Genomic DNA, 18,665 nt, shown 5'->3' on the forward strand with positions numbered 1-18,665 from the left:
TTCTGCCCCTGAACAAGGCAGTTAACCCACTGTTCCTAGGCTGTCATTGAAAGTAAGTGACTGACTTGCCTAGTTAAATAAAGGTTAAAACAAATTAAATAGAGTGGGAAAGCAGATGTGCATTTGGACAATTAATAGGCAGTAAATAAAACATCTGTCTTGACCAGAGTCTACACAGACTGGTGTGCTATAGCTAATCAGAGCTACAGTAGGCCTTTATACAGGCCTGTCATCATTCACTTTAAACTGGACTGTGTGTTTACAGGCAGTTGCAAAAGTGTGACTTTAGAACACATTTGCTAAAAGCCACAAAATACACCTGAATGGATTTCTGCAAATAAATACATACCACAGGATTCCTCTTACATTTGGGAACTTTACAGTTCTATTGATCAAACAACCCTGAAAAGATAGGCTCTCTCTCCCACAGTTATGCACATCAACAAGATCAACAACTAATGCTAGCCAGAGCAAGATGAGCTAAAATCTAACGAAGGAACATTAGATAAACCCTCTCAAACCTTTTCAGCTAGTTGGCCGTCAAAATTGCACTGATAAACGTCCTTCTGCAGCTTGCCTGCCAATGCATGCTTGTCCCAACCAAGCACCCAAGCTAACTGGCTAAAGTTGGCTAGCTTGCTAGCTAGCTACTTCCAGATACAAATGAGAGAATACCTCACTCTGACCATTTTACTCACCCTAGCAGAGCTGGTTAGGCTGTTTTCATGTTAGAGCGTTCGTGATTAACTATTACTTTTTTGCCTACGTTTACTGAAACCGGTCATATTCAGCAGGTGTTGCACGTTCGTAAATTCATCCGTTTTTCTGCGCTCTGGCATACTCAGACGAGAGTGCTCTGAAATCGGAGTAGAGCCAGAGTGAATTTACGAACGCAAGCGATATGCTAACTGGATAACAATCATTCAAGTTCTTGCTAGCTAACCAAATAACACCTGCATCTCTAGCTATGTAGAGCCACCAAAAAACGAAGGGAAAAAGTCAGTCACTCACCCACTCCTCCAATGAAATTACATCCTTCTAGCAGCTAGCTAGCTAACATTAGGCTCCATGTTTTTAGCTTGCTACATAAATAGATATGCTAGCCTATTAGCCACGTTATGACTGACTTGTGATCATTGCCCTTGCTAGTTTCATTGTATTGACATTCCCAGCCTTAGTTACATTAGTCAGTGTTTGCCCAAAATATTGAGTCATTGAAAAGTGTACCTCAAATGGAGGCAGTAATCAATGCACTAGGCCACCTTCCTGGAGACACCTGAAACCCCACCTCTTTAAGGAATACCTGGGATAGGATAAAGTAATCCTTCTACCCCCCCCCCCCCCCCCCCCAAAAAAAAAAGATAGATGTACTATTGTAAAGTGGTTGTTCCACTGGATATCATAAGGTGAATGCACCAATTTGTAAGTCACTCTGGATAAGAGCGTCTGCTAAATGACGTAAATATAAATGTAAAATGTGATTTATAACCTGAGCAATATTTTTTGGACTACCAAGAAATGTATTGGTGGATTATATTAAATCATGCATTGAACTGCATCCATCTATTCTGCCAACAATTCCTTTGTGTACATCATGGAACGTTGAATCTAATAGAACCTATTTTTAAAACCTCTTATATAGTTGGTTTTGTAGCATAAACTCAGAATTTGATGTTTTGACTGATATTATGATTGTATGTTTGTTTCATATCTACAAAGTAGTTAAAACGCTGTCAGTTCCACTTTAACCTACACACTCACATGTGTACACACAGTTTCTCTCTCTCTCTCCCATGTAAACACCTGTTGCATGATCAGTGTTGTACTGTGCTGGCTAAATCATTGAGGGCCATCTGGCTGTACTCCAGAGGTTGTGAGTGTTCAGCGTGCCCCCAGGGAGTTCTAGCCCAGCCAGCCCATATAGGCCAAATGCTCCAACCACACTGAGCCCAAATGGCACCCTATGATCTTTATAGTGCACTGCTTTTCCACTCCCCTATACGTCAAAAGTAGTGCACTCTCGGGGTGCCATTTTGGACGCACCCTGGGAGATATGAGGAGACCACACAACCCTAACCGGCTTACACTGAGGGATGGGTTAAACTCATTGGCTCCAACAGATCAGTTGCCAGCTATGCTTTACTGTCCACTATGCCTCCCTCTCTCCAGTTTGACTTTCTAGCTGACTGTGCAACTTTTCATCTCCTTTTTCTCACTCTCGATCTTGCTCAGTCACACACACACACACACACACACACACACACACACACACACACACACACACACACACACACATGCACACGCACACGCGCGCGCACTCTCTCTCCATCTCCATACACATACATTCATCCTCACCCCCTTCCCACACAAACACCCCCTCACACATAGTCAGGTGTGTTGACATTCTGTTTATGTTCATGTCTCAGTGATTTGATTAGTTCTCTCCTTCGTTCTTCCCACACGTCATTACAGCAGTCAAATCAACTTCATGGCTCAATTGAACATCTACCATCTACACAGTACATAGAGTACACAGCAGTACACAGCAGAATACAGCAATCTCCCCTCCAGAACCATTACAACATCAAATATTTACAAAAGCATCTCCCAGAGGAGACCTGCGATTGATGGATCAATATGAATAACCGGACAGTAAGCAATAAATACTCAAGGGGAATATTTGTCCATCTCGATTGCCGCGGGCTCAAATTGAAAAGGTGAATAGAATAGAGAAGGGACAGATCAAATGTTCTATTCAACCTAACACACACACACCCAAAGAGACAGGCACACAGAATTCAGAGCGTGAAACTAGACACACACACACATACACACATCTCACAGACACAAAGACAGAGAAACACACACACACACTCACACTCACAGACACAAAGACAGAGAAACACACTCGCACACACACACACACACACTCCCTCTGACGCATCTCCACAATGAGAGACCAGACCCATCAACACAACAAATGGAGGTTCAAGTTGGGGCATGTTTGTCCCTACATGAGACATTGTTAGTGACAGAAAACCAAATCTGTTCTGGCTTTTACATGAAACCGTAATGAAAGAACAGGACATTTTGGCATGTCTGTCTACAGTACATTGGGCCATCCCCTCATGTCTCTCTTTCTTTTTGGTTTTCCTGGAGCACAGTGATGTCCCAATACAAGGCTGATGATTCCCTGCTGCTTACGAAGAGAAAAGTTGTTGGAATGAAAATGAACCTGAAACTCAAATGAGCCGAGCTGATAATTAATCATTTCAGAGCTATACATTTACATTTACATTTACGTCATTTAGCAGACGCTCTTATCCAGAGCGACTTACAAATTGGTGCATTCACCTTATGATATCCAGTGGAACAACCACTTTACAATAGTACTTCTATATCTTTTTTTTTTTTTGGGGGGGGGGGGGGGTAGAAGGATTACTTTATCCTATCCCAGGTATTCCTTATACAAAATGTCCCTTATGTCATCTTCTTAGTTTTATAACCCCTCTCTCTTCTTTCTCTGTCCCTCTCATTCCCTCTTCCTCCTTCCCTCTTTACCTCTCTCTCCCACTCTCCCTTTATTCCTCCCCTCCCTCTCTCTCCCCCTTCTACTACAGACAGTAACTTTGTCCTGGGTAACGCCCAGGTACAGTCCCTCTACCCCATCGTCTACTGTTCTGACGGCTTCTGTGAGCTGACCGGCTACGCCCGCGCCGAACTGATGCAGAAGAGCTGCGCATGTCATTTCCTGTACGGGCCGGAGACCAGCGACCAGCTGACGGCGAAGATCCAGGGGGCATTGGACGACAGGGGGGAATTTAAGAGTGAGCTGGTGTTCTACAAGAAGGGAGGTGAGAGACTCAGAGACAGGGGGTTCCCCTAGGGCTCTGGTCAAAAGTAGTGCACTATATAGGGAATATTGGGCCATTTCAGACACATCCAGAGAGACCGCGCTGGTGTTCTACAGACTCAAGCCTTGTTTATATCTGGTGCTAACATGCGTCCTTTGTCCTGATCTTATCCACATTATGATTGTGCCCACATTGTAGCCGTTGCATCTACACATGGTAGTAAAATGTGTCTCTTATCTGGCCACTGTGTCCGCATTGTGACCAGATATCCTGGTTCCTCCATGTATGCAAATTATTTGACAGATATTCCTTCAAAATAATATGTATTTATTTATTTTAAGATACATATTGATGCCATAAGTCAATGGTGACACCTGTCAATGATTTGGAATAATGATGATTTAAATGGATTCACTGTCCAGATCCGTCTACACTTGTAAGACATCCAGGCAGAATGCATCTGATTACCTCTAGAGGTGGTCAGGAAGACCTGATGGCAACCAGATCACAATGTGTCTTTTAATCATCTAAACCTGCCTACAAATGTGGGCATAAATCAAAATGTGGATCAGGAAAAAAAGACGCAAGTTAAAACCAGGTATAAACGGGGCTTAAGTTTTTTAATGTCTAATATATCACTTTGTGTGTTTATTTCCAAGTACATTTTTTCATCATTTATTTCCTTGAGCCTTCATTTTGCCATTGAAGTGCTCAGTCTTGGGCGTGGTGATACAAATTTAAATATATTTACACTACCGTTCAAAAGTTTGGGGTCACTTAGAAATGTCCTTGATTTTGAAAGAAAAGCACATTTTTTGTCCATTAAAATAACATCAAATTGATCAGAAATACAATGTTAATGTTGTAAATGACTATTGTAGCTGGAAACAGCAGATTTTTTATGGAATATCTACATAGGCGTACAGAGGCCCATTATCAGCAACCATCACTCCTGTGTTCCAATGGCACATTGTGTTAGCTAATCCAAGTATATCATTTTAAAAGGCTAATTGATCATTAGAAAACCCTTTATGTTAGCACAGCTGAAAACTGTTGTTCTGATTAAAGAAGCAATAAAACTGGCCTTCTTTAGACTAGTTGAGTATCTGGAGCATCAGCATTTCTGGGTTCGATTACAGGCTCAAAATGGCCATAAACAAACTACTTTCTTCTGAAACTCATCAGTCTATTCTTGTTCTGAGAAATGAAGGCTATTCCATGCAAGAAATTGCCAAGAAACGGAAGATCTCGTACAATGCTGTGTACTACTCCCTTCACAGAACAGCGCAAACTGACTCTAACCAGAATAGAAAGAGGAGTGGGAGGCCCCGGTGCACAACTGAGCAAGAGGACAAGTACATTAGAGTGTCTAGTTTGAGAAACAGACGCCTCACAAGTCCTCAATTGGCAGCTTCATTAAATAGTACCCGCAAAACACCAGTCTCAACGTCAACAGTGAAGCGGCAACTCCGGGATGCTGGCCTAAGTGACCCCAAACCTTTGAACGGTAGTGTACATACACAGCCCTGATTGACAGATAAGATCATCTAGACCAGTGGTTCTCAATCCTGGTCCCAGGGAAAAATGTGCAACCCTTTGGGTCCCCTGGACTAGGTTTGAAAACCAGTGGTCTAGACTAAAACCTACCCTGCATTCCCCTTCAAAGTAGCCGGATACAGTAAATTCGGAAAATATTCTGACCCCTTGACTTTTTCCAGATTTTCTTAAGTTACAGCCTTATTCTAATATATATATATATATTTTAAATAAATCCTCATCAATCTACACACTATACCCCATAATGACAAATCATTCTTAAATGGAAGAAGTTTGGAACCACCAAGACTCTTCCTAGAGCTGGCCGCCCGGCCAAACTGAGCAATCAGGGGAGAATGGCCTTGGTCAGGGAGGTTACCAAGAACCCAATGGTCACTCTGACAGAGCTCCAGAGTTCCTATGTGGAGATGGGAGAACCTTCCAGAAGGACAACCATCTCTGCAGCACTCCACCAATCAGGCCAGACGGAAGCCACTCCTCCAGTAAAAGGCACATGGCAGCTCGCTTGGAGTTTGCCAAATGACACTTAAAGGACTCTCAGACCATGAGAAACAAGGTTCTCTGGTCTGATGAAACCAAGATTGAACTCTTTGGCCTGAATGCCAAGCGTCATATCTGGTGGAAACCTGGCACCATCCCTACGGTGAAGCATGGTGGTGGCAGCATCATGATGTGGGGATGTTTTTCAGGGGCAGTGACTTGCAGAATAGTCAGGATCGAGGGAAAGATGAACAAAGTACAGGGAGATCCTTGGTGAAAATCTGCTCCAGAGTGCTCAGGACCTCAGACTGGGGCGAAAGTTCACCTTCCAACAGGATAACGACCCTAAGCACATAGCCAAGACAACGCAGGAGTGGCTTCGGGACAAGTCTCTGAATGTCCTTGAGTGACCCAGCCAGAGCCCGGACTTGAATCCGATCTAACATCTCTGGAGAGACCTAAAAATCGCTTTGCAGCGATGCTCCCCATCCAACCTGGCAGAGCTTGAGAGGATCTGCAGAGAAGAATGGGAGAAACTTCCCAAATACAGGTGTGCCAAGCTTGTAACGTCTTACCCACGAAGACTCGAGGCTGTAATCACTCTCAAAGGTCCTTCAACAAAGTACAGAGTAAAGGGTCTGAATTGTTATGTAAATGTGATATTTCCGTTATGTATATATATATATATATATATATATATATATATATATATATATATATATATATATATATATATATATATATATAGTACCAGTCAGAAGTTTGGACACAGCTACTCATACAATGTATAAAATAGTAAAAATAAAGAAAAATCCTGGAATGAGTAGGTGTGTTTTTTTGTTGCCACATCTGTACATTTGCCAAATTTTCTAAAAACCTGTTTTGTTTTGTCATTATGGGGTATTGTGTGTAGATTGATGAGGGAAAAAATATATTTTATCAATTTTAGAATAAGGCTGTAACGTAACAAAATTTGGAAAAAGCCAAGGGGTCTGAATACTTTTCCAAATGCACTGTACATATGCAAATAAAATATGACTGGTTATTTGGTCAGAATAATCAGATTGTGATGTCATGCTGTGGGCCAAAAAGTCCGTCCCAACTGAACAGGCTGAAATTACTGCAATTATTTTCAAAAAGCTTACACTTACACTAAATTGGCATTATCATACTTTTTTGAATTTCAACGTGCTATTTCGACCTCATAGTGTGGAAATATAATGTCAAAAAATATATATATATAATTCTGGACTGTACTGCCCCTTTAAATCTGGAATCCTTAATGGTGAAACAGCTATGTCCGTTTGCCATATTACAACAACAAAGATGTTATTGCAAGCAATGAAAACAGTTTTTTCCTCTCGGACATCATTTGACGCACTACAGAAGAGCACAATATATACGGTATATATATTTTGCCATGCTCCAAAATGCTCCTCAGATCGGCAACAACAACAACAACGGTGGTGGGGTGGCCAATGGCACTGTTTCCCCCTACTGCATATTCCATCTTTAACCTTTTACTGCAGTGGGCTAAATCAGGGTCACACAGACTGTCTCTTGTTGGTCTTAAACAAATCTACTTTCAAACAAAATATACACCTCACACACATGGTTATGGGCTTAAAGAAAGAAGAACACCTTGACAGATATAGAGTTGATATTTATTACATTTGGAGTTTGCATCGCAATGTTACACTTTATATACATCACAGAAGACCGTTTGATATTGAAAGAAAATGATAATACATATGAATAACATGGCACCCATGAGGCCACAAGAAGGTGATTTTCTTCGGGACCCTGTTTTGTATAGTGCACTACTTTTGACCAGGGCCTGAGTGGGGCTCTGGTCAAAAGTAGTGCACTACAATAATAGGGACTAGGGGGCCATTTCAGACTCGTACAGAGAGACCCAGCTGGTGTTCTACAAGAAAGGAGGTGAGAGACAGTCAGTCACACCCTAGTAACCCACCTGGGCTTATTATAGCCTCTTGAGAATGAACCAGAGGCTAGGTGTAAATGAGGTGTGTGTGTGTGTGTGTGTGTGTGTGTGTGTGTGTGTGTGAGAGCAGGATAGATAGATAGATAGATAGGTAGGTAGGTAGGTAGGTAGGTAGGTAGGTAGGTAGGTAGGTAGGTAGGTAGGTAGATATGTCTTATTTAGAGGGTAAAGAAAGTTGTCACTGACGACGCAGGGAAAGAAGACAAATCAACAACTGATATCGTGTATCAATAAATCTATGGTTCGATTGATGAGAGCGAACAGTTGAATCAGCGTTGTTTCCGCGTCATTTCAACAACAAAAAATCAATCTGAGGACATTGATTCAATGTGTAAAACTGATTGGATTTGCAAAATGTCATCAACGTAAGGGAAATATTTTGTGCCAATTTCTTACCTAAATCCAATAACATGGTGACATTTTTTGTTGAATTCACATTAGTTGAATTTAAATCAAAACTAGATGTTGAACTGACATCTGTGCCCAGTAGGAGAGATTGATGAGACGGATAGAGGAAACAAGGAACTGGTCCATAGGAGAGATAATATTTGACGAGAAGGACAAAACTGACATTGAAGACAAGACCAAGTGGTTTTAGACGAGAAAGGTAGAAGGCTAGCTTGGCTGGATAGAGGGCTAGACGGATGCTATTGGAAGATATAAGCCTTAAAACAAAGAGAAGCACAGCAAAAAGACAAATGAAAAGTTAATTCAAGCATTACTGGCCCTGCATATGATTACATTTGCATTTTACAGCCTTCTGGGACAGGGAAAGAAAATAAACGCATTTAGTAAACTTTTGTGAGTTCCGTCATCAAGGCCTGGGACTGAAAGCGGTTAAAGATGATGAGATCATTAAAAAACAGAAGAAGCGTTTGTGTGTGTGTGTGTGTGTGTGTGTGTGTGTGTGTGTGTGTGTGTGTGTACATGTGTGTGTGTGTGTGTGTGTGTGTACATGTGTGTGACAGTGTATGCTTGTGTTCTCACATCCCTCATGTATCCCCATGTATGAACACAACACAACCTGAGCCTTCAGAACAGTTCAATGGTTATTAAAGACATGCTCCGGAACTTTGGTGACTAGTACATCTTAGTCAAACCTCTCACTTTGGGCTGGATGTGTCAATGTGTAGTTCATACATGCATAATCTATAAGCAGAATTACTGTCTTACCTCAATTAGCCACGGAATTCCTAGTTTGAAAGCAACTGTTTTATGGAAGCTGTGCAGCCCCATTTTTCCCTACACGTGGGCCAGCCCCACAGCAGTTTTAATTTCAGACAATGAGCGTCAGCCCCTCGCCATTTGAGTGACAGCTAGCAAGATGCACACTCAGCAGAGCGAGAGAGAGAGAAAGCAATGACGCGGTGCACATATTGTATCTGCACATATCTGACCTAGTATGCCATTTTTTGGGGACCACTTTTGGCTCGTGAAGCTACTTTCAGAACTACTGACCCCGCTCCCAAAAAATATAAAAGTACCAGAGAATCTCTTTAAGCCTTGTCCCCCATCCTTTAGTTCCTGTCCATATTCAAACAGTGTGTTGAACGCCGTGTAATCCAGCTTTCATCTAAATATACACCCAACTGGGACAAAGAGAACACACTGTTAACCATAACAGCCGTGTAATAGGACTCTATTACTCTCTATGAATGTGAGGCTGTTTTATCCTGATCGTATCCATGTATGTACAGCCACAACATGTCCACCACCATGTCACACTGTCATATGACTTTGTCAAGCTTGTTTTTGATGTTCCAGTTGCAGCACCGACAGACAGGTGGAGTGGTATGACATATATACAAATATAAGATAATGAATCTTTGCAGATAAAAATGTATGGAAGTTGCCGCCTGTAATCTGACTTCAACTGTGAATACACTCTAAATAAGAACTTCGGAAAACAAATGAATTGGGTACAAATGCATTGGCTACGGTGCACGCAATGTGTTTCGACTGTATCTGTCTTCTTCAGGCAGTTGAGGCACTGAAAGGTCTGACATGGGTATTTGACTTGTTCAAATCAACAAAGACACAGATTCATGATGGCTGTTAAGGGTTGCTGATCGCATTTGATCAAAAACCCTCACATTCACTTAGTGAGATATCAAATCATGGTACACGTGGATGTGTTGTGAGCCAGTTGGTTTTGTAGTGTAGGTACCAGCTGTGTTAGATTCGAAGAGAATAGTTATTCCCTGTGGTTTTAGTCCGTAGAGGATGTAATCGCTGTATGGACAGCTGTGTGTTTCAGGCAGGCCTGCTTCTCATCCATGCTGAACGCAGTGGTGATCAATATTCTCTCTGTGTTGTGCTTATCATAACAGGTTGGATATTGCCTGCCGGCATATTCATGCTCCTTCATTGATGGAGATTGATTAGTCAAATTAAATCATATTAATCTTCATCTTCGTCATTGTCATCATCATCATCACCACCTGTTTTTAACCACAGCTTTCAGACGATGTCAAACCCTTCATCTTGGCTGAGAGTTGGGTGTATCGAGTGTAATCGTGATCTGTAGTTGTGTCACAGTGTGAGGAGAGCGACTCACAGACCTGTATGACCTGGCACAGTCACGTCTCACATCACACCTCTACATATTATCTCTTCTATCACTCTGCTTCCTGCCTGCCAGACACCTGGGAGGACATAGCATGCCACACATCTCTCACTGCCAGGCACAACACGCCATACAGTATGGTAAAGAAAGATCGCTTGAAGTGCTGTGTGGATGTACATGAATACAGTATGGATGATGTCAATTGAATAGAGAACAGCAAACTATTTCTCCGGTCTCAGATAAAGCTGTACATTTGTTTGTTTTTTTAGCTTCATTGTTTTCATGCCAAACTCATTTCACTTTCTGAATTGACCAAATTAGAGCTACGCTTCCTGAAATGAAAAAGCTTTTATGCAATAAAGACATCCTGCATTCATCTGTCTCTATCTCATCAGTAATAACTGTCTAATAGAGGAGCTCTGGGACTCAGGGTGCAGAATGTAAGGCACACACACTAACACTACACATGAAGTGAGGTAGTGAGATGTTGTTTTCTGGGTTTTGATGATATTGTATCATATTTGGACTAGAGCATTCAGTGTAAATAGCTTTTCTATATTTCCAATTTAAATCAACATGTTTACTGGGTTTTATAGGGAGGCAGTGGGATGGCAGAAGCTTTTCAAATCTCTGAAGACAGCTGGAGATGAGCTGATTAGCTAGGGGAATGGAGTGTGTATTAAAATGGTGTGTGTGTGTACATCATTATCAGTATCATCCTTACATGTATCTGTTTTTGTACCAATCTGCCACTAGAAAAATGTAACTGATTCACTGTGTCTCTGATCTCTGTCTCTCTGTGTTCCAGGTACCCAGTTCTGGTGTCTGCTGGACATCGTGCCAATTAAGAATGAGAAGGGAGAGGTGGTGCTGTTTCTGGTGTCCCACAAGGACATCACTGATAACAAGAAGGACCAGGACCCAGAGCAAGGCCCAGAGACTGGTGAGTTACCCTGGGTTAAACCAGGACCCAGAGCAAGGCCCAGAGACTGGTGAGTTACCCTGGGTTAAACCAGGACCCAGAGCAAGGCCCAGAGACTGGTGAGTTACCCTGGGTTAAACCAGGACCCAGAGCAAGGCCCAGAGACTGGTGAGTTACCCTGGGTTAAACCAGGACCCAGAGCAAGGTCCAGAGACTGGTGAGTTACCCTTTGTTAGACCAGGACCCAGATAGACCAGGACTCAGAGCAATTCCTAGAGACTGGTGAGTTACCCTGGGTACCAGGACCCAGAGCAAGGCCCAGAGACTGGTGAGTCACCCTGGGTTAGAAGCTGAATTAACCTGTGTTAGAGACTGGTGAGTTAAAATTGGTGTGGAGGCGGATTTAAACTGGGTTAGACTCTGAATTATTATAATTATAATTATAATCTGAGTTAACATGGGTTAAAGTCAGAATTAACCTGTGTTAGAGTTAGACTAAACTTGGGTTAACTTGGGAGGGAGTAGAGACGAGATAGAGAGCGAGAGAAAGAAAAACAGAGAGCGAGAGAAAGAAAAACAGAGAGCGAGAGAAAGACAATGAAAGAGAGAGATACAGAGAGAAACAGATTGAGAAACAAAGAGAGAGCCAGAGACAGGGAAAGAGAGAAAATCTGACAATCTCCCTCTCTGCCACTCTCTGTGACTGTTATAATGTATATCTTATTCTGCTACAGACCCAGACACCACACAGGGATATTACATCTTTAAACAAAGCTAGGCGAATTATAGAGTGGAATGACACCATGGGAGATTGATAGAGTAGACAAATAGCCATGGAGGAAGGGATAAAGAGAGGGACGGAGGAAGGCATAGAGAGAGGGACGGAGGAAGGCATAGAGAGAGGGATGGAGGGAGGGACGGAGGAAGGGATAAAGAGAGGGACGGAGGAAGGGATAGAGAGAGGGACGGAGGAAGGGATAAAGAGAGGGACGGAGGAAGGGATAAAGAGAGGGACGGAGGAAGGGATAAAGAGAGGGACGGAGGAAGGGATAAAGAGAGGGACGGAGGAAGGGATAAAGAGAGGGACGGAGGAAGGGATAAAGAGAGGGACGGAGGAAGGGATAGAGAGAGGGACGGAGGAAGGGATAAAGAGAGGGACGGAGGAAGGGATAAAGAGAGGGATGGAGGAAGGGATAGAGAGAGGGATGGAAGGAGGGATAGAGAGAGGAGGAAGGGATAGAGAGAGGGACGGAGGAAGGGATAGAGAGACGGATAAAGAGAGGGATAGAGAGAGGGATGGAGGAAGGGATAGAGAGAGGGATGGAGGAAGGGATAGAGAGAGGGATGGAGGAAGGGATAGAGAGAGGGATGGAGGAGAGGGATAGAGAGAGGGATGGAGGGAGGGATAGAGAGAGAGGAAGGGATAGAGAGAGGGATGGAGGAAGGGATAGAGAGAGGGATGGAGGAAGGGATAGAGAGAGGGATGGAGGAAGGGATAGAGAGAGGGACGGAGGAAGGGATAGAGAGAGGGATAGGAGGGAGGAGGGGATAGAGAGACGGATAAAGAGAGGGATAGAGAGAGGGATGGAGGAAGGGATAGAGAGAGGGATGGAGGAAGGGATAGAGAGAGGGATGGAGGAGAGGGATAGAGAGAGAGGAAGGGATAGAGAAGGATGGAGGAAGGGATAGAGAGAGGGATGGAGGAAGGGATAGAGAGAGGGATGGAGGAAGGGATGGAGAGAGGGATGGAGGAAGGGATGGAGAGAGGGATGGAGGAAGGGATGGAGAGAGGGATGGAGGAAGGGATGGAGAGAGGGACGGAGGAAGGGATGGAGAGAGGGACGGAGGAAGGGATAAAGAGAGGGACGGAGGAAGGGATGGAGAGAGGGACGGAGGAAGGGATGGAGAGAGGGACGGAGGAAGGGATGGAGAGAGGGACGGAGGAAGGGATGGAGAGAGGGACGGAGGAAGGGATAGAGAGAGGGACGGAGGAAGGGATAAAGAGAGGGACGGAGGAAGGGATAGAGAGAGGGACGGAGGAAGGGATAGAGAGAGGGACGGAGGAAGGGATGGAGAGAGGGACGGAGGAAGGGATGGAGGGATGGAGAGGAGGAAGGGATAGAGAGAGGGATGAGGAAGGATAGAGAGAGGGATAAAGAGAGGGATACAGAGAGGGATAAAGAGAGGGATAGAGAGAGGGACGGAGGAAGGGATAGAGAGAGGGATGGAGAGGGAGAGAGAGAGGGAGAGGAAGGGATAGAGAGAGGGATGAGGAAGGATAGAGAGAGGGATGAAGAGAGGGATAGAGAGGGATGAGAGGGATGAGAGAGGGATGGAGGAGGGATAGAGAGAGGGAGGGATAGAGAGAGGGACGGAGGAAGGGATGGAGAGAGGGATAAAGAGAGGGATAAGAGAGGGATGGAGGAAGGATAGAGAGAGGGATGGAGGAGGGATAGAGAGAGGGATGGAGGGAGGGAGGGATAGAGAGAGAGAGGGATAGAGAAGGATGGAGGAAGGATAGAGAGAGGGATGGAGGAAGGGATAGAGAGAGGGATGGAGGAGGGAGGGATAGAGAGAGAGGAAGGGATAGAGAGAGGGATGGAGGAAGGGATAGAGAGAGGGATGGAGGAAGGGATGGAGAGAGGGATGGAGGAAGGGATGGAGAGAGGGACGGAGGAAGGGATAGAGAGAGGGACGGAGGAAGGGATGGAGAGAGGGATGGAGAGAGGGATAAGAGAGGGATGGAGGAATGGATAGAGAGAGGGATGGAGGAAGGATAGAGAGACGGATAAAGAGAGGGATAGAGAGAGGGATGGAGGAAGGGATAGAGAGAGGGATGGAGGAAGGGATAGAGAGAGGGATGGAGGAGATGGGATAGAGAGAGGGATGGAGGAAGGGATAGAGAGAGGGATGGAGGAAGGGATAGAGAGAGAGGAAGGGATAGAGAGAGGGATGGAGGGAGGGATAGAGAGAGGGATGGAGGAAGGGATAGAGAGAGGGATGGAGGAAGGGATAGAGAGAGGGAGGAGGAGGGATAGAGAGAGGGATGGAGGAGGGATGAGGAGGGATAGAGAGAGGGATAGAGGAAGGGATAGAGAGAGGGATGGAGGAAGGGATAGAGAGAGGGATGGAGGGAGGGATAGAGAGAGGGATGGAGGGAGGGATAGAGAGAGGGATAGAGGGAGGGATAGAGAGAGGGATAGAGAAAGGGATGGAGAAAGAGAGAGAGGTGGTCATGTTTTTTGTTCTGTGATTTTTCACGAAGATGTAATGACTGTAACCTTTAAAGAGCATACAAGTGTTACACTGTTATAAGAATGAGTGTGTAACACTGGAGGGAGGGAGGGAGGGAGGGAGGGAGGGAGGGAGGGAGGGAGGGAGGGAGGGAGGGAGGGAGGGAGGGAGGGAGGGAGGGAGACTTGGTTATTCTGTCTGCTTGGTTTAACTCTGAAAATAGTTTTGACATTTCCATACCTTCCCTATCTACTACTCTAGGGAATGAGAACATTACATTTTGTGTGGTCCCTCGTGGCCGGACAGGTGTCCTCAGGGCCGGCTCCAGGCATAAGCGACATAAGCGGTCGCTTAGGGCCTCTGGCAAGTTTCAGCTTGGAACTCAGTTGGGGTCTCAACTTACTGTTGAGAATTAGAATAGTAGAATACACAAGGTGTATACACAACGTTCGAAATGTGATTGTGCTTCAGCAGTTTTTCTCTTGTCATGTCAGTCACTGACAGTCACTCAATGGTAAGTTATTCTAGCCAGCTATCTAAACTTGTAGTAATCATGGCCGAATACCGACTGGGCGCGCAGAGTACGTGCCCAGGGCCCTTGGCCTCCAGGGAGCCCCCATTGATTTTGTTAGTCACTCTCACTCACATATCATTAACGTGGCATAAGTCTCGGCAACATTTTTAGAATTGCAGGAAGTTAGCTTTAAAACTGCAAAAATGTCTCTACACCCCATAGTAAAATGTGTAGAATTTCAGGAAATTAGCTTTAAAACTGCAAAAATGTCTCTACACCCCATGGTAAAATGTGTAGAATTGCAGGAAATTTAAATTAATTGTTACTCTCCGCCGTCAACAAGGGGGCTACTAAAATGTTTTGCCCGTGAGGTGGTTGGGGGCCCAACACCAAATCTCGCTTAGAGCCCCCAAAAGTCCTGGCAGTGTTTTCACACCTACACACTCTATTGTTGTCTGCCCTTTAACAAATCAGACAGAAGTGTAAAAAAATAAAATGCTCTCTGTCTCTCTGTCTCTCAGTTCCCCATCCCCCACTCTCTGTCATCTTTACTGATGAGTCATTCAGTAACATCCTTGTAGACTCACCTCTGGCCCTATACACTGTAAAGGTGTCTCATTAAAAGTGGTGCCAAGATACACTTGGCTCGAGGAAGGGGGAATAGAAACAGTTTCCTTTCCTACGTTTGGATTTCAGAATGTCTGTGTTTGGTACGGGACATTTGAGATGCATCACATTAAAGGCTTTCAAAGAATTTCATTTGTAGGAATATAATTAAAGTGAATTGCGTTGTGTGGATACCTTCGAAGAAAAAAATATGGGGTTATGGACAGAGGGAAAATTAATAGCAGGACAGTGAAAATAATTTGGAAAGAGATTTGGATAATTTGAATCATTGGAAGAGTTAAAAATATATCTATTTGGTGGAGATGGAGCTATGGTGCAAGTGCATTAAAACAATACACTGCTGAATGTTTTTTAACATTTTATTTAACTAGGCAAGTCAGTTAAGAACAAATTCTTATTTTACATTGACGGCCTACCCCAGACGACGCTGGGCCAATTGTGCGCCGCCCTTTGGGACTCCCAATCACGGCCGGTTGTGATACAGCCCAGGATCGGACCAAGGATTGAACCAGGGTCTGTAATGACACCTCTAGCACTGACATTCAGCGCCTTAAACTACTGCGCCATTCGGGAGCCTAAAATAATGCCGTCCATTTTCTCTTTCCACACCCTAAGAACTGAAGTTGCCCCCGAACCACTGATACATGATCAGATATTCCTCCATCCCTTAATTAATGGCTATGGTTAGGATGGGGGCATAAGGCAATCTGATCCTAGATCTGTGGTTAATAAACCTTCCATCTGCACATTACTTTATGTGTCTGTTGTTGTACTCACATGGCTGAGGCAACTCTTTATGTATCTTAATGTTAAACTCTGACCACCTTTGGTGGCATTTTCTAAACGACACATGATAAACACATTTTGGTTTCTAAACTATAAATCCTACACACGCATGCTTACTATTTAGAAAGTTAAGTACTGTGGGATTCAGATAAAGATATCAGAAACAATGTGACTACTACAGAGCCTGAGATACAGCAAAAAAATACAGAAATATACAGGTTTTTATTTAGAATTGTTTGAGGGGTCCCCCCAATTGTCCACATGTTGGAAAATTTGAGATTTGAAAGGTTTGAGATAAAATATGTCACCAATTACAGTTCCAAAAGGACTAAATTGAAAAAAATATATAATAATAAAAGTAATTCTCAGATATTTTACCTACAGTAATAGTGTCGCTCTAAACATGCACAAATTCCCATTGGAACACAGCCATTTTAAAAGTGTAGAGCTTGTGCAATGTGCCATACCTTCACTTCTCATTTTACAGGAATGATATGAGAAAGCTGAAGTCTCTACCTATCCATTGATGTAAATATATCCTCTGTCTGATTCCCAGTTCATCTACTAGATAGCAGTAGGAGATCACATGATGTCTCTTGGCCACTTGAAAGCAGTTGCTTCTGGTTTGGGTAGGGAGTCACTGTGCCAAAATGGCTGAACGGATCTTCAAGCCTATCGTCTTAAAATGTCCTTACCAATCAGGGCTTCCAAGTCACAGAGTTTGTTTTTTGGAAATAAGACACAGACAGGTGAATACACTTGAAACTTCTTATGACATTGCCAGCTGTAAGATTTGAGTTCGATTTCCAAAAAGACAAGTCCTGTGGCTTTCAAACAATATGTCATTTTCTATTTTATGATTAATTGTTGTTTTTTTTGGGGGGGGGGGGGGGGTACACCCCAAAGGGCCCAAAACAACCACTCAGCATTTAACAGGTTAAATGTGTCAAATAAATAAAAAATGTATACAAAATAATTCATTAAATGATTCATGAATTCCACAACCTTCTCTCTGTCCCCAGATGAGGAAACGGGTCTGGAAGTGCACAAGGTCACCCGTCCCCCAGGCTTCAACACCAACCGCAGACGCAGCCGGGCGGTGCTCTACCACCTGTCTGGACACCTGCAAAAACAGGACAAGAGCAAGATTAAACTCAACAACGTGAGTTGCCCTGTGTCACACACACACACACATGCACACACACATACACACACACACACACACCAACACTCACAAACACACACACATACAGATGTAGGATATTAATTTGAGCCAGTTTGCTACAGCAGGAAAATAATCCTGCAGCAACAGGAAATGTGAATTATTATGTGGATTATAATTAATGAAAAAAAATGTAGGGGTTGATACATTTTGCATTAGGGCAAATCAAGTCTTACATTTTCAAGTGGAAATTACAAAGTTTAGAAGCCTTTTTAAGCCTTGAATATACTACAAGTTAGCATTTTCTGCTGTCCAGGAAAATTCTCAGCAACAAAAGAGTGATCAAATTAAGATCCTACATCTGTACACGCACACGCCTTGCCTCGACAGCTAAGTGTCCAACCACATCTCAAGGAGTGCTACAATGACATTGAGTAAGCTTGCTTTGAGGACAATCCTGAACAACCCGTAGATGTGGAATAGATTAACGTTGTAGCTCCAGACCAAGCCCATCCAACCCACAGTTGTACAGTGTCTTCAGTCCAAACCCAGGGTCAAGTTCACAGGATTTACAATGATAGTCCTGTTGCTGCGTTTTCATTCCAGGATTAAACAGAGTTTTCTGAAATACACCAATAAATAATGTTTACTGAAGGGTACAGATGGGATGAAGGTTGACTGAACAGGTTCTGACTGACTGACTGAGCTGAGCAGGTTCTCCTTGACTTTGGTGAAAATAGCCTTGCGTTCGTATTTCGGTTCATTTAGACATGCAGTCGTTTTCAAAAGAACGACTCCTTTCTATTCTGTTGCCTATAACTATAACTAACCAGAACCTAGAGTTTTTCCTGCTTAGGTCATGTTGTCATGAAAAACTCCAGACCTGAAGTATGTTGTGTAACTAGTACCGTATGTAAGTCCAGTTCTTGACGTGCCTATCTTCCTCCTCACCACTCCA

The 18,665-nt window shown here is 43.6% G+C and overlaps 1 protein-coding gene across 1 annotated transcript in view; it reads left to right on the top strand.

Annotated features, from left to right (window-relative positions):
* Positions 1-18,665, top strand: part of kcnh3 (potassium voltage-gated channel, subfamily H (eag-related), member 3) — a 210,642-nt gene that overhangs the window by 108,804 nt on the left and 83,173 nt on the right. Inside the window, exons 2-4 of the mRNA XM_045707463.2 lie at positions 3,621-3,854; positions 11,271-11,405; positions 17,568-17,707. Of these exons, the coding sequence (XP_045563419.2) occupies positions 3,621-3,854; positions 11,271-11,405; positions 17,568-17,707 (509 nt within the window). The remainder of the gene's footprint in view (positions 1-3,620; positions 3,855-11,270; positions 11,406-17,567; positions 17,708-18,665) is intronic.

Source organism: Salmo salar, chromosome 25 (genome assembly GCF_965601325.2).
Source record: "Salmo salar chromosome 25, fSalSal1, whole genome shotgun sequence".
Lineage (NCBI taxonomy): Eukaryota > Metazoa > Chordata > Actinopteri > Salmoniformes > Salmonidae > Salmo > Salmo salar.